Source organism: Pelodiscus sinensis, chromosome 23 (assembly GCF_049634645.1).
Source record: "Pelodiscus sinensis isolate JC-2024 chromosome 23, ASM4963464v1, whole genome shotgun sequence".
Classification (NCBI taxonomy): domain Eukaryota; kingdom Metazoa; phylum Chordata; order Testudines; family Trionychidae; genus Pelodiscus; species Pelodiscus sinensis.
The window spans coordinates 16610958-16633284 of record NC_134733.1 but is presented as its reverse complement, the minus strand read 5'-3'; the positions used below and the strand labels follow the sequence as shown (position 1 = coordinate 16633284).

Sequence of the window (22327 nt, the reverse complement as noted above, 5' to 3'; positions counted from 1 at the left end):
TCCAGAGATGTCATTATTCCCCTTTATTCGGCTTTGGTGAGGCCACATCTGGAGTATTGTGTCCAGTTCTGGGCCCGCCACTACAAAAAGGATGTGGACGCATTGGAGAGGGTCCAGCGGAGGGCAACCAAAATGATTAGGGAGCTGGAGCATATGACTTATGAGGAGAGACTGAGGGATTTGGGTCTGTTTAGTCTGCAGAAGCGAAGAGTGAGGGGGGATTTGATAGCAGCCTTCAACTTCCTGAAGGGAGGTTCCAAAGAGGATGGAGAGAGGCTGTTCTCAGTAGTGACAGATGGCAGAACAAGGAGCAATGGTCTCAAGTTGTGGTGGGAGAGGTCCAGGTTGGATATTAGGAAAAGCTATTTTACTAGGAGGGTGGTGAAGCACTGGATTGGGTTACCTAGGGAAGTAGTGGAGTCTCCATCCCTAGAGGTGTTTAAGTCTCGGCTTGACAAAGCCCTGGCTGGGTTGATTTAGTTGGAATTGGTCCTGCCTAGAGCAGGGGGCTGGACTTGACGACCTTCTGAGGTCTCTTTCAGTTCTATGATTCTATGATTCTGTGAATGGCGAGGGAAGGATTTTTAGATCAGGGCTTTGGATCCAGGTATATCGAGGTGGAGGAGACTTGCCCAGCATTTACCCATGGCTGCCGACCCCCACTCTCCACACACATACCGAGCGGATGGGCCTGCTACTTTCAAAAGCACTAAATTCGCACAAAACCAGCCTCTCCTCCCCCGTCTCCGACGCCACAATTGCTTTTGGCGTTTGCCGCAATTATGCAGCTTCTGTTCAGGAGGCGGGGGGAGGGGACAGGGGATTCGTGAGGCTTGTTCGTCTGATGTAACCCAAACAGACATCTCCCAAGAGGACGCACAAAACGCACTCTTCTGCAGCAGATGCAAAATGGGCCTTAATTGAAGCACTATTATTTAACAGCAGGCATGGCGGCCCTTATGCACAATTTTACTCTAGGCATCTGGAAGTCGCAGGGTTTGAAGGGTTAGAATCAATGGTTAATAATGACACCAACGTCAACTCCACGGCCAGAAGCTGATTTTTCCACCGCAGCCCAGAGCGGCTTCTTTTTCCGGATCCGTCACTTGCCCTTGGCCAAAGTTTTCACCTGAATGGAGTCAGAGATGGGAAATGAAGGTGGCAGTTGTACTGACAGTGGCTTGCTCTGCAGCTAGCAGTGAAGCAGTGTGGCAAGGAGTTAAGAAGAGACAGTCAGTTAAGAGGGGTCATGGCAGAGGCAGGCAAAATAATGAATGTGCTAGGAGAAGAGCTGATCAGAAACCAATATGACCCTGTGTCATGACACACAGACACACAAGGGGATGGTCAGCAAGTTTGAAAAGTGGCAAATTCAAACCTGATCAAAAAGTAGCCGGTGGAACTCACTGCCACAAGATTTAATCGACACCAGAAGGTTAGCAGAATTAAAAGGACATTAGGCATTGATAGGAGTAACAAGACTAGACAGAGTTAGAAGAATGCATACTAAAAAAACCCAAATCGGGCCAGGGTTTTGGAAGGATAATCAGTAGCAGTAGCGGTATTGCAACACCTAGGAGCCCTGTCATGGACCGGGCCCCATTTTGCTAGGTGCTGTACAACCTTGTCCCCACCGAGCTAATAATCTATGTATAAGACCAGAAGAAACAGACAGATACAGACTGATGGGGAAGTACAAGAAAACCACGAGACAGTGCTGGTCAACACATTGTCGAGTTTTTGTAGGCACTACAGGAGAGGAGAGTCTTAAGGGGGATAAGTCATTAATTTTGTGGATGTTTATGGGGAGATGCACCAGACAACAGGCCAGCACAGGAATAGGGATGTGAAAGGGTAACTGGTTAACCAGTTATCTGGGCTATGTCGATACTGCAGTCTTCTTCCACAAAAGCTTATGCAAATGAAGCGTGGAGTAGTATATCGTCATGCTTCATTTGCATAATTAATTAGCAGCTGTTTTTGCGCAACAGGCTTTTGTGCAAAACCAAGCCATGTCGACGGCTCCTTTTTGCGCAAAACCCCGCTCTTGCGCAAGAGCCGTTCTTCCTGAAAAAATGAGGACGAACGGTTCTTGCGCAAGAGGGGGTTTTTGCGCAAAAATAAGCCGTCTACACAGCTCCTTTGTGCGCAACAGCCTCTTGCGCAAAAACGGCTGCTAATTCATTATGCAAATGAAGCGCAGCGATATTCTACTCCGCGCTTCATTTGCACAAGCTTTTGTGGAAGAAGGCTGCAGTATAGACGTAGCCCCCGGTAAGCATCACTCTTAGTGGGTGAGGCTTACCAGGTAATGGTTAACCGTTAGTTGGGGGGGTAGCCCCACCACTCACCAGCTGCTGCTTCCTGCCCTGTGCAAGCTGGGAGCCTGCAGCCCAGAAGCAGACAGGCTGAAGCAGCCCCTGCCCATGGCACAGGCCACAGCCCTCCTGCCTCCGTTTAATCAGTTAACCAGTTAGACTTAATGTTTAACCAGTTAGCGAATTGAACAGGATTTTCCATCCCTCCACAGAAGAAAGCACAAAAGGGGTTCCATTTTTCAACCAAGCCCTCAGGGAAGGAAGGCGGGGATCCTGGGCCAGCTGGCGGTGGGAGTCTGCCTCATGGCGGCGAATGAGAGACGGGAAAGGGCCTTGCCAAGACAAGCAGCTTATGCATCCACCGGCGAAGGGGTAGTTGCAAAGAGAAGGGCGACACGGCAAAGCAACAGGCTTCGAAAATCTTCGCAGCAGCGTCCTGAATGGATTGGAGCGGGACGGGGCGGCGTTTGCCACGCGCAGGGAGAAGTGTGTTGCCGTAACAGAGGCGCAAGGTGAGGGCCTGGATAAACCTTCCTGTTGTGTGGCAGAAGCCAGGCTCTTGCCAGTGTGATTTGGGAACAGGTGAGATCAGAAGTGCCAATTGCAAGGCCTGTGTCTTTGACATAACTGGCACCAACCACGGCTGGAGACAAGAAACTGGACGAGATGGCGCACCAGTCCAGACCGGATGCTCTTAGAAATTGTCTTAGAGGAAGCTCTTATCCTCTGTGACAAAGCCGTTGCCCCATACTGGTATGTAAGGGGTTAAAACAGATCTGGGAGAGGGCTGGCACCCAATCAGAAGAGAGCAAGAGACAGCCAATCAGAGCCTAGCTAGGCCTATAGGACAGGCTGCAGTGTAAAGGGAGCTCAGTCTCACGCCTGCCCTGGAGTGCAGGACCTAGCTGTCCGCTAGCAGGGACCTTGGACAGAGCAGTGCTGGGGAAAGAAAAGATGAGCCAGGGGAGATCAGGCCTGAATAGATTCCGGGCTGAGGCTCCATGACAGGGACCCAGGGAAGTACTAGGGCTGCAGAGGAGCAGCCAGGGCAGGAACAGGCAGCAGGTCCAACCCCCTTGCCAATGATGAAGTGAGGGAAGGGGCTAGATCAGTGGTGGGCAAATACCAGCCCGTGGCTGGATCCGGTTCTCCAGGATTAGCCCCTGAAGGGCCACCACTAAATTGACCTGCGCCTCTGCAGGGCCGGGTGCTTGCAGCTCCTGCTGGCAGCAAATCACCGTCCCCGGCCCACGGGAACTGCAGGAAGCGGTGTCCTGTTCCGTGCCACTTCCCGCAGCTCCCATTGGGCGGGAACAGTAATCCCTGGCCAATGGGAACTGCAGGAAGCGATGTCCTGTTCCGTGCCACTTCCCGCAGCTCCCATTGGGCGGGAACAGTGATCCCTGGCCAATGGGAACTGCAGGAAGCAGTGTCCTGTTCCGTGCCACTTCCCGCAGCTCCCATTGGGCGGGAACAGTAATCCCTGGCCAATGGGAACTGCAGGAAGCGGTGTCCTGTTCTGTGCCACTTCCCGCAGTTCCCATTGGGCGGGAACAGTAATCCCTGGCCAATGGGAACTGCAGGAAGCGGTGTCCTGTTCCGTGCCACTTCCCGCAGCTCCCATGGGGTGGGAACAGTGTTCTATGGCCAACAGGAGCTGCAAGACCAGTGCCAGCGGAGGTGCAAGTAAATATGGTAGCAGCAGCCAACAGGGGCTAACCCTGGCAAATTGATTCTGTGTTATTGCCCACCCTTGGGCTAGATGATGAACAGCAGTGGCTCACTGAGGCAAGTGATGGCTTAGGAGTAACAGTGGCAGGAGCACCACAGTCTGGGAGGGACATGGGGCCTGGCATGCCAGGTAAGAGCAGGCAAGACAGCAGCCAGAAGAGGGCGTTCCAGTGCTGGAAGAGCTAATTCCCAAGACCAGGCAGCAGTTGGCGCTGGGGCGGGGAGAAAACTCGTCACATCCTCCACAATAAACTGACCATCAGCGAATACTCGAGGGGGGGCTGCTGCAAGCAGCGATGGATGGAGCCAGCCGTTCCCGCTTTCCTGTGGTCCCCTCCAGGAGTGCTCCCTTGCACAAGCCTAGGTGCAAAAATTAACTTTCTCTTGCAGCTTCCAAACCGGGGTCAGGCGCTGAACATGGAATGATTGGCAGCCAAATGCCCAAAAGGGATTTCTACTTATCCAACCAACAGGGACTGCAGCCTCCCACTAGACAGCCAACCAGAGTCATCTGGTGTCTGTCAGCCCGTTGTTTGAAACAAACAGCTCTCCCAGGCCAGACAAGCTTATTAAAAACCATGTTTATTTCACAACTATGTAAATCCCAAGGAAAAAAGAAAAATCCTAGAGTACCAACATCATCCACTTTCCACATCACTGGCCGCTTAACACGTGCTACAGACCTAACCATGGATTAGTTCAGCCACTGGCTCAATATGATTAGCTTGAGGTTTGCATCTTTAATGAGAGAGCTCCCCCCCCCCCCCCCCGCTCTGTTTTGCACCTGTCTGAGTTAATTAGTTGTGAGCTGAAACAGCAGAGTTTTGAACATCAAAATCCCCCTCCCATTCCATTTAATCAGTTTTCAATTGTTTGGTGTCTGTGACTAGTTCCCCAGTTGTCCAAAGAGTCTTTCAGGGCCAGTGTAGACAGGGAAGAATTGTTTTGCGCAAAAAGCCCTGACTTATTGCATAGCTTATTTTGAGTCTATTTCGCATCTACACAGCACTAAATTTCAAAATAAAGTGTTATTTCGAGTCATCCCTTACTCCTTGTACAACGAGGTTTACGGGGATGGCGAAATAGCGTGTCTGCTATATTTCGGAATAGCGAACACATTCGAAAGATGCAGGGTAGTTCTTTTGGGATACCTCTGGTATCCCAAAATAACTTTCATGTGTAGACATACCCTTAGTGTGTTTTGTTTTACCTTGCTTAGTAACCTACATTGTTCTGTCTGCTATCTCTTATGACCACTTAAAAGAGATTTTACTAAGTATAAAAGGAAGGATTTGTTTATTAATAAACCCAGTGTAAATAATTGTTACCAGGGGAGGAGGGGACTGTGACTGAGCCATCCTAGAGCTCAGCAGCTCTCAGTGTCTGCTACTCGGCTGTGGACTGTGACCCCAATTCTGTGCCAACGCTGGAGGAGACAGGAGGGTCTGGCTCAGCAGTACAGGGTGGTGGGGTGGCCCAAAGGGCAGGGAGACAGGCTCAGTGGTGTTTCAGCATGTCAAGTGACAGTCTCAAGGGGATCTCTGTGACCAAATGTGTCAGAGGGAACATGAGAGAAATTTTCAAGTATCTAAAAGGGTGTTACAAGGAGGAGGGAGAAAAATTGTTCTCCTTGGCCTCTGGGGACAGGACAAGAGGCAATGGGCTTAAACTGCAGCAAGGGAGGTTTAGGTTGGACATTAGGAAAAACATCCTAACTGTCAGGGTGGTTAAACACTGGAATACATTGCCGAGGGAGGTTGTGGAATCTCCATCACTGGAGATATTTAAGAGCAGGTTAGACAAACACCTGTCAGGGATGATCTAGATCAGGGCTACTCAACACGTGGTCTATGGGCTGCATGCAGCCAGCGGCCCGTTTGTTTGCGGCCCATGAGGGGAGCCAAAACAAAAAAGTAATCCATGTAATGGTCTTCTCTTGACATGTGCTTTAGTAGTTAAATTCCTAGACTGTCATTGCTCATTAAAAGTGCTGTCAGATAGGTGGAAATCAGGTAACTATTGCATTTTATTAATATCAAGAGAACTCACTTAAATGGGGCCTGTGTGTCGTGTAGTCCTGCCTTAATCTTTATATTCATGCCCGTCAGTGTGAAAAGCTATTTGCATATATATTTGCATGTACATGCAACCACACTTCAGTTGCAACCCTCGGCATGTGCTGAAAGTATCATTGTGGTCTCCAGGGTTTCCAAAGTTGTGTAGCTCTGATCTAGATGGTGCTTGGTCCTGTCATGAGGGCAGGGGCCTGGACTTGATGACCTCTCGAGGTCCCTGCCAGTGCTAAGGTTCTATGATAGTACAGGCTGGGGTGAGGGAAGGGCCTGGACTGTAGGTAACAGGAAATGATGCACTATGGGATTTGTGTCATGCTAATTTCAGCCTTTGCATCTGCCCCCTCTTGTCCCCTTGGGAAACATTGCCTCCGGCACGTTCTCCCTTCTGCTTGGGGGCACCCAGCCCTGGGTCTGGCCTGGCGGCTCACCCAACTTCTGTAGTGGCAGAAAAGGGGCCAGGAAAGTGGCCACCCCTGCCAGGGTCAGAAAGCCGACGAGGCACGCACCCTGCCATGGCAGGCTGGTGACTCCGCCTTATCAACCATCAGTTGAACGCTACCCCGGTGAACCAGAGCAAGGGATGGGGATGAGGGCAGAGGCTGCTCTGAGGCAGCACCAGGATAAGTAAGTTAGCAAGGTCCAGGAGAGACAAGCATCAAGCCGCACCGGAGCACTGGCGGCAGCACACAACAGACACACTAGGGCAACAGCGGGGCAACAGGCATCCTGCAGGGTGTGTATTTCCAGATGGATTGTCACGTTTGCGCCCCACGCCCGGGGGAGCTGGTGAGGTGGAAGTTACAGCCAGGGCGCGTCTACACAGCAGGGCTTAACTCGACATAAGCTACGCAAATCGCGCTACGTCAATTGTGTAGCTTATTTCGAAATCGGGAGCGTCTACACAGCACTTATTTCAAAACAGAGCACTCTTCCTCCGACTTCCCATACTCCTCGTGCAACGAGGGTCACAGGACTCGGAGTAAGATGTCCTCTGGCTCAACAGTATTTCGACATTAGTTCGAAACAACTGCCTGCGGTGTAGGCGCGGACTAAGTTATTTCAAAAAAATGTTGCTGTGTAGACGTACCTTCGGACTCTGATCCCTGCAGCCTCCTAAAGGCCCTCATTTCAGAGATCTCCCTGCACAAAGACTCTGTACATCCCCTCCAGCACGCAAGGGATTAACAATGTGACTTGTATGGGAGCGAGATCTTGGAACAGGGTGAGGGCAGGGAATCTTGGGCACAGCACTTTAGGCTTCTCATATAACAGGTATTCTTGTAAAGGAAAACTTTATTTTACAGATGGGGAAACTGAGGCACAGCAAAGCATGTTCCCAAGATCACTCAGTAGGTCAGCAGCAGAGTCAGGAAGAGACACTAGATGTCCTGGCTCCCAGTCCCTCTGCTCTGATCCCGAAGTAAGGCTCCTTCCCAAACGAGAACTGGCTTTAACAACTAGAGAGAGCAGCTATTGCTAGTTTACTGCAGGTTACATTTCTACTTCATGTATGCTTCTCAGCACCCCGTTCAAAGGGCTGTTCCAAAACAAGTGCTGCAGGAAATTGCAAATCGAGAATTCTGTTTCCTAATGAATTGGAGCCATTTAGCAAATAACATTTGCCAGTGTCAACCGGGAAGCAGAGCCAGGCAGCTCTGTGCATTTCCTTCAAACACAATTAGCCGGGCATCATACAACCAAGATAATGAAGTTAAGGAGCCCCCAAGCAGGTTAGATCTATCCCTATGTCTTCCCCTTCTTTCCAGAAAGGCAGCTGGAGAATTCAACCCTGGCCCTAATGTTCCAGCCCCGTGTAATTCTTCCACTTGAGTTAAAGGAGAACTCCCTCAGCCTGCCCTAATGGGTCTGTAATACTGGGGTATCCCAGAAAAGCTCTGCCATGCCCAAGGAATGCATCCCGTCGGAAAAGCAGAATCATTTTGTCGGCATCCCTGTAAACCCTGTTTTACGAGGAAGAAGGGAGGTTCCGAAAGAAGGTTTTTTTTCCAAAATTTGGCCCCGTGTAGATGGGCCAAATTTTGGAAAAGCCTCTTTTGGGCGTAAATTGGAAAAAGATATGCAATTTGCATTCCGCAAGTTGCGTTTCTTTTTCAGATTTATTGTTGTAGCATAGACATAGCCACTGTCTCCCGGGCAGGAGAGTCAGCCACCAGAGGGCGATCGCTCATTCATACTCTCAAAGCCAAACTCCCCGTCGCCTATGTCGGTGAGGGGCTCTGACCTATCCTCCCAGTGGGAGAAACTAGGCCCTGTGCACAAGCTCAGTCTGCGCTGGGACTAGCAAGGCAGAGAGTGAACATGCCAGGCACAGTGCCCCCCCCCCGGCCAGCGTGGCTCGTCCATCAGCGCTGTAGGCAATGCATGCTCAGCCAGGCTAACGAGCACGGACTGAACAAGCATGTTCTGATGCTGTTGCAGATCAGGTCTCAACGACAGAGGCTAAAAATAGAAAGAACATAGCAGGCGGAACAGGGAGCCCAGGCAAAAGCGCCGGGGAACTGACAAGATGCGTCCGGTGCGAGCCACCGCTGAGCTAGCCGGGCAGTTAGCGTGCAGCAAACACGCAGCCGGCCCGGTGGTGGGGGGCTGGGAACACGTTCCGCTGAAGGAAGAGCCTGTGGTTAATGCCCTGGAGGCAAGGGTGGCAGGTTTGTATAATTTTTGGTGGTGCCCAGAATGGGTCTCTCCTCCACCTTGTCCCTTGGTACCTTCCCCTTTCTTCTCCTGACCTGCCCCCTTCCCCTCAGCACAAGCCCCTCCTCTCCCACCCCTTTCCCCTATTTTCCCTCACCCCACCTTATCCTACCCTACCTTCTTCCTTCCAGTTTGCAGCTGCTTCTGGGGCTCCAAACTACTTGCCTGGCCTGGTGCTGAGTGGCGCGGTTTCAAAGTCCTAGGCTGTGACGTCACACCACACCCAGGCATCTCCCCTCTCAGCTGTTGCGTGGCGTTTCAGCACACCGTGCATGCGCTCTGGGGCTGGGAGGGGGGCCAGCAGGTGGTGGCCGGGGGAGAGACCCAGCTCCAAATATTGGTGGAGCAGGGCCCTTGGCTCTGAATATTCCTGGAGCACGGGCACCACAAGCCCATAGAACACGCTGCCTATGCCTGGAGGAGAACGCAGGCCAGGTCTACGCTACGCGAGAAAGTCACCCTAAGATGCACCATTCCAGCTACAAGAAGAGCGTAGCAGGCGTCAATGTCTCAAGTCGCATTTCTACGGCGTCCCCACCGTGGGAGGTCGACGGGAGAAACTCTCCAGTAGTCTTCCCTTAATCCTTGTGACCCTGGGGGGTACCAGGGTTGATGGGGGTGCCACTGGCAGTCGATAAACCGAACCTGGAAGATCGATCTCTGGAGCATCTATCTGGGGGTAAATGTAGAGCTGGCTGGGGATGGGAAAAAAAGCATCAACCTTCATGGGTGCTGCTTACTGGGTAATGGTTAACCAGTACCCGGGAGCAGCCCCCAAACCAAGAGCTACTCAGTCCTGTATGGGGGGCGGGGGAGCAGAAGCCGGCAGCCTTGCATGCACGGGGAGCCGGCAGCAGAAGCTGGCAGCCCTACAGACAGGGAGCTGCTCCAACCAAGCTGGATCAATCCCCGTTGGGATCCTGCTTAATAGGTTAAATCATAGAATCATAGAACTGGAAGAGACTTCAGAAGGTCGTCAAGTCCAGCCCCCTGCTCTAGGCAGGACCAATCCCAACTAAATCAACCCGGCCAGGGCTTTGTCAAGCCGAGACTTAAACACCTCTAGGGATGGAGACTCCACTACTTCCCTAGGTAACCCATCTAATCTAATGTTAAACCTGGGATTTTACATCCCGAGACCTGGCCTCAGGTTTTTCACCCATTCATCGATTCTAAGGCCAGGGGGCCCACTGGGACTCTCCAGGCTGGGCTGCTGCAGGGCACGGGGCCAGGATCCAGCCCCAAGCAATCCCGAGGGCAGAGCTTTCAGAAAAACATCCCGTCTGGATTTTGCAAAGGCCAGTGCTGGAAAATCCACCACGCTGCTGGGTAAATTGCTCCAGTGGTAAATCACCCTCCCCGGGAAACATTTACGCTTTACTCCTGCTCGGAATTTGTCTGACTTCAACTTCCAGCCCTTGGACTGGGTTCTACTTTCTCCACTAGAGTGAAGAACCCATGATTACAGGGCTGTCCCCCATGCAAGGACTTACAGACTGTGACCAAGCCCCTCTTGATCTAAAGTGAGCCTGAGTCTATCACGACAGGGCAGGTTTTCTTCGCCTGTCGTCCTTGCAGCTCTTTGCCCCCTCGCCGATTTATCAGCACCCTTTGTGTATGGTGAGCACCAGAACGGGATGCAGGATACCAGCAGCAGTGCAGCCGTGCCCCGCCCAGACGTCAAATAACCGCTCTGCTCCTTCTCGAGAGGGCTCTGTGGATGCAGCCCAGGATCGCATGACCCGTTTGGCTCCAGCATTGCATGGGGAGCTCATGTTCGATAGATTATCCACCACGACCTCCAAATCTTTTTCAGAATCCCTGTTTGCCAGGGTAGAGTCCTCCCCCCTGTAAGCGAGGCCCATGATCTCTGTCACAGATGCCCACATTTACATTTAGCCATATGAAAATGCATCTTGTTTGCTTGTGCTCAGCTTAATAAACCATCCAGGTCAGTGGTGGGCAGCCTAGGCCAGTGAGTGGGTCGCATGAGTGGCCTCCTTCATCCCAGGGGCTCACAAGATTGCCAGAACCAGTTGGTCTCACGGGCTAGGGTAGTTTTGCTCACTGCAATTTGTGGATTGCATGATTGCAGGTCTGTGATTGGCTGCAGAGGGAGCGCCCGGTTCTCACAGCCAGTGTTGTGAGCAATCAGTACCCACCTCACTTCCTGTGCCCTGGCTTTCCCCGTGTGTTACGTTAGTAACACCGGCAGGGAAAAACTACGTGGATGGAAACCAGCCAAATGGAGCAACCCTGCACATGGGCAACAGCAAATGAGATGTCTCGCAGGCCATGCGCTTGGTCTGTATCAGTGATCCGGCCTCTTCATCATTTACCTCTCCCCCAGCCTGTGCATCATCCGCAAACATTCGCCGCTTTCTTCCAGGTCATTGATAAAAATATTAAATAGCGAAGGGCCGAGGCCTGATCCCGGCGGGTTCCAGGGGAAACAGACGACGAGACCCCATCTACACGGCCATTTTGAGAGCTAGCAGGGGATCTGGGTCTGCCATGGGCTTGGGCGAGTCATTTCATCACTCTGTGCCTCTGCTCCCCAATGGGGTGACAGCACCACCCTTGTCTGCTTGGTCTATTCTGGCCCTGATTCAGGAGAGAACTTAAGCACGTGCTTCACTTACCATTGACATCAATGGGATTGAGACACGTGCTTCAGGGCTTTGCGAATCAGGGCCGGCCACTGTGAACCATTCAGAGCAGGGAGCGTCTCACTAGGTTTGTGCAGCGCCTACCACACCAGGGATCCAGGTGCGACCGTCGTGCAAGGGCAACTCCACAAACCCAAAGGGCCAAACACACTCTGGTTTGCCGCTCTTCTCCTCTCCTCCCAGTGTGCAGCTGGCATGGGTGAGGCTGAAAGGCCAGGAGAGGCTGCCCTCTCGTACCCCGAGATCTTGCTCATCATGCCATCTCTGCACCGCTGTGGCAGGCGCGGGTTGGCACCTCTGCCATCCGGGATCTTTGCTATTAAAAGGAAGGGACCTTGGAAGAGCTAACGAAACCCTAGACCAGGGGCTTTCCAATGTTTTTGTTCCTGTGACCTCGCTGAAGAAAATGATTGATGCCCGTGACCCAGTATAATTCTGTCTTTTGACGAGAGTGCGGGGCTCAGGGTGGGGCCGCAGGTGCGGGGGGTGAAGGCTTTGCCTGGGGAAGTGGACTCTGGAGTGGGACCAGGGATGAGGAGTTTGGGGTGCAGGCTGGGGGGAGTGGGCCAGAGGGGTTCATTATGTAGGTGGGGACTCTGGGCTGAGGGATGAGGTGAGGTACAGGGGTGCAGGCTATGGGATAGGGCTGGGGATGGGGGTGTTTGGGGTACAGCAGGGGAACAGACAGTAGGGCTATGTCTACACTGCACCTCTCTTGAGCAAAAGCATATGCAAATGAAGCGCAGATTAGCATATTGTCATGTTTCATTTGCGTAATTAATTAGGGGGCATTTTTGCGCAAGGCTTTTTTTCCCCCCCAAAAAAGGCTGCCTACATAGCTCCTTTTTGCACAAAACCCCCCACTTGCGCTAGAGCCGTTCTTCCTAAAAAAATGAGGAAGAACGGCTCTTGCGCAAGAGGGGGTTTTTGCGCAAAAGCCTCTTGTGCAAAAACGGCCCCTAATTAATTATGCAAATGAAGTGTGGCAATATGCTAATCCACGCTTCATTCGCATATGCTTTTGCGCAAGAGAGGTGAGGTGTAGACGTAGCTGAAGCTGCCTTAGCAACCCCGCTGTTCACCTGGTCACTCCACAGCAAGACGACCCAGTCTCTGACCTTCCACCACCCCGTACTGGGTTGTGACCTGTATTTTGAAAATCACTGCACTTGACGCCTGAACTTGCTGATGGACCACTCGCCAATTCGACGCGCCTCAAGGTGAGAGGGTGATAGAATCTGAACACACTCATTCTTTTCTGCCGGCGTGGGGGCTAGGGATGTGATAGTGTAGCTGATTAACCAATAAGCATTATTGGTTAATGCTATAGACTACACACATTGCCCCCCACCCCGCCAGTAAATGTTTTAGCGGGCTGGCCAGCAGCCCAGTTCAGTCCCAGCTTGTGCCACATCCGGGACCTACCCCTGCTGTGGCTCTGTGTTTAAAATGTATTAGGAGCCAGGCAGGCAGGCAGCCGGCTCATGCCTGGTCCAGGAACTCTGCCCCCCATCCCAGACAGGGACTGCTGCCAGCCCACGCTGCTGCCTCTGTATCAGAGGCAGCAGCGCAGGGTGACGGGCAGCTGGTCTGCGAGGGGAGCTAGTTTTTAAACTGGCTCCCCTCGTGGACTGGCTCCAGCCTGGCACCCCAGTGGCAGGGGGCTCCTCGGGAGTGGGGATGGAGCGCACTGGCTGCGGGCCCCACCCCCAAGGACTACAGAATAGTCAAGTAACCAATAAGAATTCACGGGGCTAATCAACTATTCAATTAACTGATATTTAACATCCCGTGTGGGGGCTTGTGGTTATTAAGCAGGTCAAGTGTCACCAATGGGGATTCACACTGCAGACCCCTCTCCTTCCACTGCGAGCATTTTCCAAGGGGGAGAGATTCCTCCAGGTGCTGGACACAGGCAGCGCCCTGGGAAGACGCTGGCCCTGTGGCACTGCTCACGAATCAGCCCAGACACAGGAGTGCTGGAAGCAGGGGCAAGTTCCCCTCCTCTGGTTTTCATTTCACGGCCTGGGAAAAGGCAGAGGAGCAGGGCTTCGGTGGGGATATCACGTTACGGGGGCCTGTGGCAAGGAGTGAAGGGGGTTGTGTGCTTGGCTCGGAGGAGGGAATTCAAAACCGGCTAGATTGGCTGGGGCGGGGGGGAGAGCGCTGCTAGCAGACAAAACAAATCTCTTCCCCCTTACCCAAGCCTCCACAATGTTCGCCTGCAGGCCTCCCTGGGGTATCTGCCGACAGGGCGTCTGTGCTTTCCTCTAAGCTGCAGCTCGCTCTAAACCCGCCCCTTCCCCCACACCGCCTTCCCTCTGTCTCCATCCCCATCCCGCGTTTAAGGATTTTTATGGGTGTGATTTCTAATTGAATTTGCCAGACGTTACCCAACGAGGCTTCGGGATGAATTACTAACTGGAACCTCATGGCGCTGACTTGCTGCACACTCTGTCTCACCCCAGAGAAGGCTGGGCTTTGCCAAGCTCCCAGGACCGGCATCTCCCTCCCTCGGAGCCTCTGGCTAAGCGGCCGCGCTCCGCGGTTCGCAGCGTCGCTCCAGATCCAAGGGGGTGGAAATGAGCGCGATTCTCAGGAACAAAGGCAACCAGTCTCTGAGCGAGAGGGGAGGACGGTTCTGGCAGTGGGTTGGGCACTGTTTGCGCTGTCTTCCCAAGCCGGCCTGCAGCCGGGAGCTGGCCCCAGAGGTTCTAATCGGACTTGGTCTTGCTGCGTGGCCAGGCCTGTTTGTGCCTTGTAATGAGGCGAAGGAGCTGCGCTCCAGCCACAAGGGTTTGCTCAGCGCAGCGGGTTTGGCCCCAGAGTATTACACCAGGGGGACACCGGCCTGGCAACATCTGGCACGTAGACGGGAGGCCACTGGTGTCGCTGTAATTGGGCTTGGCGTTGCCTGGGCATAACACCTGACCACGCAGGGTGGCCACCAGAGCCCCCCTCGCCCTGTACCACCCACTCCAGCAGAGCAGCCTCTTCCCAGCTGTTCTGAATGGAAGGCTACACTTCCAGTGTCAATAGAATCTTTTCTCCTGCCTCTCCTCGCTGGCTTCTGCCTCTTCCCCTTCACAGCAACCCTGGCAGCCCATGTCCAGCCCCCACTGCAATCCTACCCAGAGCTGGCTGCATCTGGCCCCAAGCAACAGCCGTCCCAGCTGTGTCCCAAGTGCTCTGTGCCCTCGCTGCTTTCTAGCACCACTGCCCCACTCTGCACCCATTAATGCAACATCAGGAACATCTGGATCCCTTGCATCGATGCAAAGACCAACTCCCCCGTCCTAACCCCTCCCAGTCTGGGAAAGCTCGGATGGGAACTTGGTGGCCTGGGTTCAGTGCTGATAACCCCAAAGCCCAAATTCAGACCAATGCTGACCACATATGCTGATGAAAGGAACTGTCCTGCAAAGAATCTGGACTGTAAACATCTGTAGCACCCTGTTCTGGTGAGCACTTACACTGGGGTTTTGCAGGCAGCTGAATGCAATATTAAAAGAAACACTAGTCTTCCTCCCATCTTCCCTCTAATATTTCCCATCCATGTGCAGAATGAATTTTGTTTTGTGCACTGAGTTATGTATGGATGTGCACCACCAATAGAAATGCATGCAGCCAGCTGTGGGTGCTCTGCTATCAGCTGGGTGGCATTTGAATCTCTCCTGGGTTGCCATCCACGCACTCAGTTTACAGTGAATACTGCTTCCCACCCATGTTAGGGTAAGCAGAGCAATGCACTACACACTTGCAGCAAAACTGCTACTGTAGTTAGAATTGCTATTGTATTCTACCTACACATGGCTGATCATCTGTATTAGCAGCAGGGACAGATACGGGGGGCCCCCATCCAGGATCATCAATGGACCCCCCAATCCCGGATCCAACCAGAATAAAAGGGTAGTTCACAGCGCCCTGATTCATCACTCGGCATTCCCAGAAGAGACGAGCGCTAGACCTGGGGGGGGGAGACATGAATTCAGAACTTCGGGTACAGCTCTCCCAGCTCTTCTCTGCAAACCCAGGGAGCCTGCAGTGCCGAACGATGCCGCTTCGCCTTCAAGGAGCTGCTGTCGGAAGTCTACCCAAATCCAACGGCTGGAGAGCCGCCAGCTCGCGGTGGCTCCACACCAGGCCTTGGGGAGGGGCTGGGCCTCCAACAAGAAACTTCCAGGTGACAGACTTCAGTGATAAAGGGAGCACCTTCCCCAAAAGGAGCTTAAGGGACATGAACTGCAGACCCATCCTCCACCCACACCCTTGCTCTGCATCCATCTCGCCTTGCGCTGCTATCCCGTCAAATCACACGCTAAGCACGGTGAGGCCTGGCACGTAATGGGGAGGGAGACCTCTACCAAAAAGCCAGGGGATAGGTGGCATTTTTCCCCGACAGCTGGGGAGGGGAACCTCAGGCCTGGGGGTCGGATGCAGCCCCCAGCTTGCCTGGATCTGGCCCCTGAGGCTCAGGGTCCCCCCCAGCATTGGGGAGCCCATGCTGGCATTCCAGCTTTCCCACTGCCGGGCTGGAACACACACAATCTACTAGCCTGGGCCTCCCTAGACTCTGGTGTGCGAGGGGAATGTGGGGAGAGTCTTTCTCCTTCTCAGTCGGGGGTCACTTCTCACTAGTGTGCGGCCTGCAACTGATTTTTCTGTGGGTCAATGGCCCCTGACCCAAAAGAAGCCTCCACACCCCTGCCCTACAGGGTCAACAATGAACCAGTGTCCCAGACTGGTATTAGGAGGCTCCTGGGTAGCAGGAGCAGCAATTACTCAGAGAAAATGTGAAACTCGAGTTCAGTTTTTTGGTTTGTTTTTGGTAAGAACTTTTAATTTCAGCATCCTGGTCCAAACATAACAGTCGCGACATTATACCGATCTAAAAACTCTTCTATCCCTTCACCTAGAGACCACCAGTCCCTCAGCACCAGTCCCTCTCCTAAACAAACGTGGAAAATTGCTCTGAGCTGTTAAACAGCTGGCACGTTCCACCCCAGAGGAGGCTGCCTCTGAACAAACCCTGCCTAGTTTGTATGTGATTTCCAGGCTTGTAAAGAGCTTTGGGATCCTTTAGATCCGTGTTTCCCTGGGGTTCCACAAAGTGAAAATACGGGTTTCGCGAGAAAATTCCATTACAATAACATTTTAGGACTAAAAAGATAATTAATATTTAAGCATTTATGAATTTTATTGAAAACAATTTTCATTTGTGTTGATCTCATGACCTTGCTTAGCATCTGTTTATTATTATCGTTACTTATTTGTGGTCTACTTTTTCAGCTCCATATGTAAGACTGTTATTAGGGGTGCCACAAAATTCTTTCAAGTTTAAAAGGGTTCCGTGGCCAAATAAAACTGGGAAACACTTCTTTAGATACACAACGTGCAGGCAGAATGTGCTACAGAGCAAGGACTACAACATGAGCTACCTGGTATAAAACAAGGTGCAATTCCACTGCCTGCAGAGAAAGTGCTGACTCGGGGAATGCTCCCTGCTCGGAGCAGAAAAAAACAACTCTCCACTACTACCCAGAGCGAGTCCACAATGCGACTGCATCAGCGCTGACTGGGGAAAGTCATGTGGTCACCACCGACTTTGCAGAATGCTTTTCATCACTCAGCAATCCGCACCACAACGTCCACATGCTGCTGGAAAGGCCAGAGCAAGCAAATCAGGAAACCAACGTGCACGGGAATCCATCTGTACCAGTCAGGAAGGCAGGCTGGAGCAGACAGAGAGGCGTTCCCATGCAGGGGTGAAAGGCAGGGGAAATGGCCAGATGGAGATTCTGGTTCAGATGTTATTTAAGCAGGCATTCCTCTCCCCTTGTGAGATCATGCTGCTTGTACAGAAACAGCGGCTGCTCTTAGCAACCTGGAGATTATTTGGATTCTAAAACCAGCTGGGATGATCACTTACATTCTTTAAAGGGGATCCTACCAAGGCAAGTTCTCCCGACAGTTCACTTAGGCTTGCAAGCCCCACTTCATTCTTTATTTTTTGCCCTTGAATACTTTGTGCCGTCACACCAACCCCTTCCCCAGTGGTCACACCCAACTCTATAACAATAAAACAACGCATGCTGTCGAATGCTCCAGAGCAACCCTACAACAACAAATCCGCACCAGCGTTCCTCTCCGACAGCCATGAAAACAAAAACCAGCCTGCATGGCACAGCGCTCCAGAGCGACCCTGTAACAACCAAAACGTGCGCTCCTGCTCTCAAATGCAACCCTACCAAAAAAAGCCAGTGCCCATGTGATGATGGCAAAAATATTAGCTTAAGAACGGATACCACTCATGGACTTCCAAAAGCTTTGGACTTCTAAGCCTTGTGGAAAACAAGATTTGAAAACCTCTGAAGGACATCTTGACACCAGCCCACTGAGGTGGAGAGATTTTTGTTTTATGGCGGCTCAAATCTGGTTCCTTTCTGGAAAAAACAGTTTTGAAAATTCATGGTTCGGTGGCAGATTCTTCAAAGAGACATGCCCAGAGACAAAACACTCTCCAGTCCATTAGGGGTACAGATAGGGTCCCATATAGCAGCACATTTAGGCTATGTCTACACTGCAATGCTACTTCAGGATACCGGAGTATCCCAAAATAGCTATCCCGTGTTTTCAGCAAGCCTGTTATTGAGAAATATAACAGGCTCGCTATTCCGACATCCTTGTGAACCTCATTCCATGAGGAGTAAGGGAACAGTGGGTAATTTCGAAATTTGGCACTGTGTAGACAATACCACATTACGAAATAAGCTATTATGAAATAAGATTGAAATAGGATACACAATTCGTGTAGCTCAAATTGCATATCAAGCACCATGAACATCGCTGACAGGTGTTTGTCTAACCTGCTCTTAAATATCTCCAATGAAAGCGATTCCACAACCTCCCTAGGCAATTTATTCCAGTGTTTAACCACCCTGACAGTTAGGAAGTTTTTCCTAATGTCCAACCTCAACCTCCCTTGATGCAATTTAAGCCCATTGCTTCTTGTCCCATCCTCAGATTGAGGAGAGTAATTTTTGTTCCTCCTCTTTGAGTACCCACCAGTATTTATCCATGCTCCCCAGTGTTCTGGAATACATCTGATCACTAATGGAAAGTGTCCAATGCACCGGGAGTTCCCAAACACTTCTGCTCCCTCATTCATCACCTCTCCCTCCAGTCCTTCCAACTGCCCCATAGGATACAACTTCCCTTTGAGAACCCTAACTGCGGACCTCCGTGTGTTAGTGACCATGTTTGATCTGTGGTCGGTTCCCACACCCCTGCCAAATTACAGGCAGTTATAAGCTGGGCAGCTAGAAAGATGTGGACCATCTGTGCTTTCTGAACCTGCAGGCCTGTGGGGAAGGACTCGGCTATCTCGGAAAGGCAGGGCACCAGCCAGCTTCCACGGGAGGTCAGCGAAGGGCGCAGAATACCATGTTAGAAGGTTGGGAGGACACTTTTAAAGACAAATCACTGATAACATTGTGCCGCAACCTGTCTTCCTATTTCAGCTCCGTCAGGTCCCACACCCCCGGACTGTGCTCACGTCACAAAATGTTAATATCCTACGACTTCCCCCTGATAGTACTTTCTCGCTGGGCATATTTTGCACACGCTACACATTCTCACACAGCATACACCATGTCTGTTTTGGGACCCGTACTGTTCAATATCTTCATCAATGATGTAGATATTGGGATAGAGAGTACGCTTATTAAGTTTGCAGATGATACCAAACTGGGTGGGGTTGCGACTTCTTTGGAGGATAGGGACATAATTCAAAATGACCTTAGCAAGTTAGAGAAATGGTCAGAGGTAAACAGGATGAGGTTTAATAAAGAGAAATGCAAAGTGCTCCACTTAGGAAGGAACAATCAGTTCCATACATACAAGATGGGAAGCGACTGTCTAGGAAGGAGCATGGCGGAAAGGGATCTAGGGGTCATAGTGGACCACAAGTTGAATATGAGTCAACAGTGTGATGCTGTTGCAAAAAAAGCAAATATGATTCTAGGTTGTATCAACAGGTGTGTTGTAAGCAAAACTCGTGAAGTCATTCTGCCGCTCTACTCTGCACTAGTTAGGCCTCAGCTGGAGTACTGTGTCCAGTTCTGGGCGCCACATTTCAAGAAAGATGTGGAGAAATTGGAAAGGGTACAGAGAAGAGCGACAAGAATGATTAAAGGTTTAGAGAACATGACCTATGAAGCCAGGCTTCATGAACTGGGCTTGTTTAGTTTGGAAAAAAGAAGATTAAGGGGGGACATGATAGCGGTTTTCAAATATCTAAAAGGGTGTCACAAGGAGGAAGGAGAAAATTTGTTCCTCTTGGTTTCTGAGGACAGGAAAAGGAGAAATGGGCTTAAAGTGCAGCAGGGGAGGTTTAGATTGGACATTAGGAAAAAATTCCTAACTGTCAGGGTGGTCAAATATTGGAATAAATTGCCAAGGGAGGTGGTGGAATCTCCCTCTCTGGAGATATTTAAGAACAGGTTAGATAGACATCTGTCAGGGATAGTGTAAGTGGAGCTTGGTCCTGCCTTGAGGGTGGGGGGCTGGACTCGATGACCTCTCGAGGTCCCTTCCAGTCCTATGATTCTATGTCAAGTAGACTAAGGCCCTGATTCAGCAAAGCACTTATGCACAGAGTCAAGAGTTCTTCTGAGTCAAGGCTAATTTATTGCTGCCTTCACTTAATTTTATGCAGCACCATAAGCATGAGTTCTTTGTCTCCCGACTCTCTAAATTCCCTGATCAATAAACATGGACTGTAATTTAATGGGAAAGAAAACTCAGGGCTGACCACCCATTAAGACTCTGTGGTATTAGGAATTTGTATACATACATTCAGTTCTTGGCTTTGTCACTGGTTTGCTGCATGATCCTGGGTAAATCAATTGCCCCTCTCTGCCTCAGTTTTCCAATCTGTAAAACAGGGCTAATAGAAGTGTTTAGATCCCTGACCTAGCTGATCTTTGAATTTCAGGTTTTATTTGTGATCAGAACTATGCTGAAATCTTGCCACACACTGCTGGGGTCAAAAGGCTGGAATTGCCTGTGAAATCTGACTTCCTAAATTAACACAGCCGGTGACATCTCTGGTGGCAAAGTTGAATAGGATTTAACAAAAGCCATCTAGAGAAGCTGTCCTAAAAACCTATGAAGCTGAACAGAGAATGAGTTTCTTTCTGAGGTTGTGTCTATACTGGCACGATCTTGCAGCAAAGCTATGCAAATGAGGCTCAGCGTGGAATATCGCCGAGCCTCATTTGAATAAATAACGAGCTGCCATTTTTGAGGAAGAGGCTCTTGTGCAAGACGGAGCTGTCTACACTGCCCCTTCTTGCACAAGAAAAACCCTCTTGCGCAAAGCCGTTATGCTGATTATTTTCAGGCATAACGGCTTTGCGCAAGAGGGTTTTTCTTGCACAAGAAGGAGCACTATAGACAGCTCCATCTTCCGCAAGAGCCTCTTCTGCAAAAATGGTGGCTCATTAGTTATGCAAATGAGGCTTGGCGATATTCCACGCTGAGCCTCATTTGCATAGCTCTGGCGCAAGATCGCACCAGTATAGACACAGCCTGAATGTTTTCTGAGCCTTCCAGTAGAATTTTAGAGCAGGGACAGAATTCTCTATTCAGTTATATAAGATGATTCCATAAACCTAGAGCGAACCAGATCCTATACCAGACTTTTCCATAAGGGGAACTTTCTTCTTCTTGTTAATATCACACACAATTCTGCTTACAAGCAAAACTTTGGACTGGCTTTTCACTTGGCAGAACCGAGCATGTCACATGGCTTAATGCATATTCCATGAGAAACAGGTGATGGAAAATAACTCCCAAGGAAGCTGCGATCGGGCAAAGACTTTCGCCATTCAAGAGTGATTTGTACTATGGGACACAAACCTAACTTCCACTGTTGCCAGGCAACACTGAGTTTGATGGAAGGAGCCGTTTTAACAGCTGCCCTTTTATACAGACAAGTGGTCAATTCAGAAGCTTGGTTTTAGTTTAGAGGGGAAGAAAGATTCAGGAAGAAAAGCTGCATTATTTGACTAGAGGATCATGGTTTACCATTCTCTGTATCCCACCCACCAGAGTTTAAAAAAAATAGTCCCAAAAAAACAAAAACCTCTTAGCTTAGTCTTAAAACCTATTTATATGCGGTTAACACAATCTCAGGCCTTGTGCTGCAAACTGTGGTCATGTTGCTACTTCAGTGAAATGCTGCTGATACACTGGCTGTCAATTACAGGTTTGGAAAGGTGAATGCTGAGTTTCATAAGAGACAACTGCTCCCCACCCCGGGAAAATCTTACAGATTAATTATAATCAGGAGATGAATACAAAGGATAAATAACCTCAGAACTATTTATTCCCTAAATCAGAGAAATCGTGGCTTGGTTTAACAAGATTTTAATAATTAAGGATGGGATTTTAAAGGCATCTACGGGAATTAATCATCCAAATCCCATTGAAATTAGGCTCCTTTGAAAACGTCAAATCTAAATGCTCGAGATATGCATAAAATAGGAGTGCACCATAAAATGATGTGTTATAAAATCGCTATCTTTGTGCATCACCAAAACACAGCAGAAATATTCCGCCAGCAACTCATTTGATGCTGTCGATTCAGCTTTAAGGCTCTCATATGCTGCTTGGCATGGATTTACAAGCAGGATATACTAGAAACTGCATTCCCCTTTTCAAACAATTGAAATCCACAGAGTTCCACTGAAATCAAGCACACAAAGCCACGCTGGACCACATGAAACATTCACAAGTGGGTAACAGAGCTGCAAGA

General features: G+C 50.5%; 1 protein-coding gene across 8 annotated transcripts in view; it reads right to left on the bottom strand.

The window, feature by feature from the left end:
* The window catches only part of PUSL1 (pseudouridine synthase like 1), an 86807-nt gene that overhangs the window by 15181 nt on the left and 49299 nt on the right, over positions 1-22327 (bottom strand). Inside the window, exon 6 of one of the 8 annotated variants that reach the window (XM_075906651.1) lies at positions 15283-15475. The exons of the other annotated variants lie outside the window; for them this stretch is intronic. Coding sequence (XP_075762766.1) covers positions 15298-15475 — 178 coding nt within the window. The 3' untranslated portion in view covers positions 15283-15297. Of the gene's footprint in view, positions 1-15282; positions 15476-22327 lie in introns of those variants that run through there. 8 annotated transcript variants of the gene reach the window in all.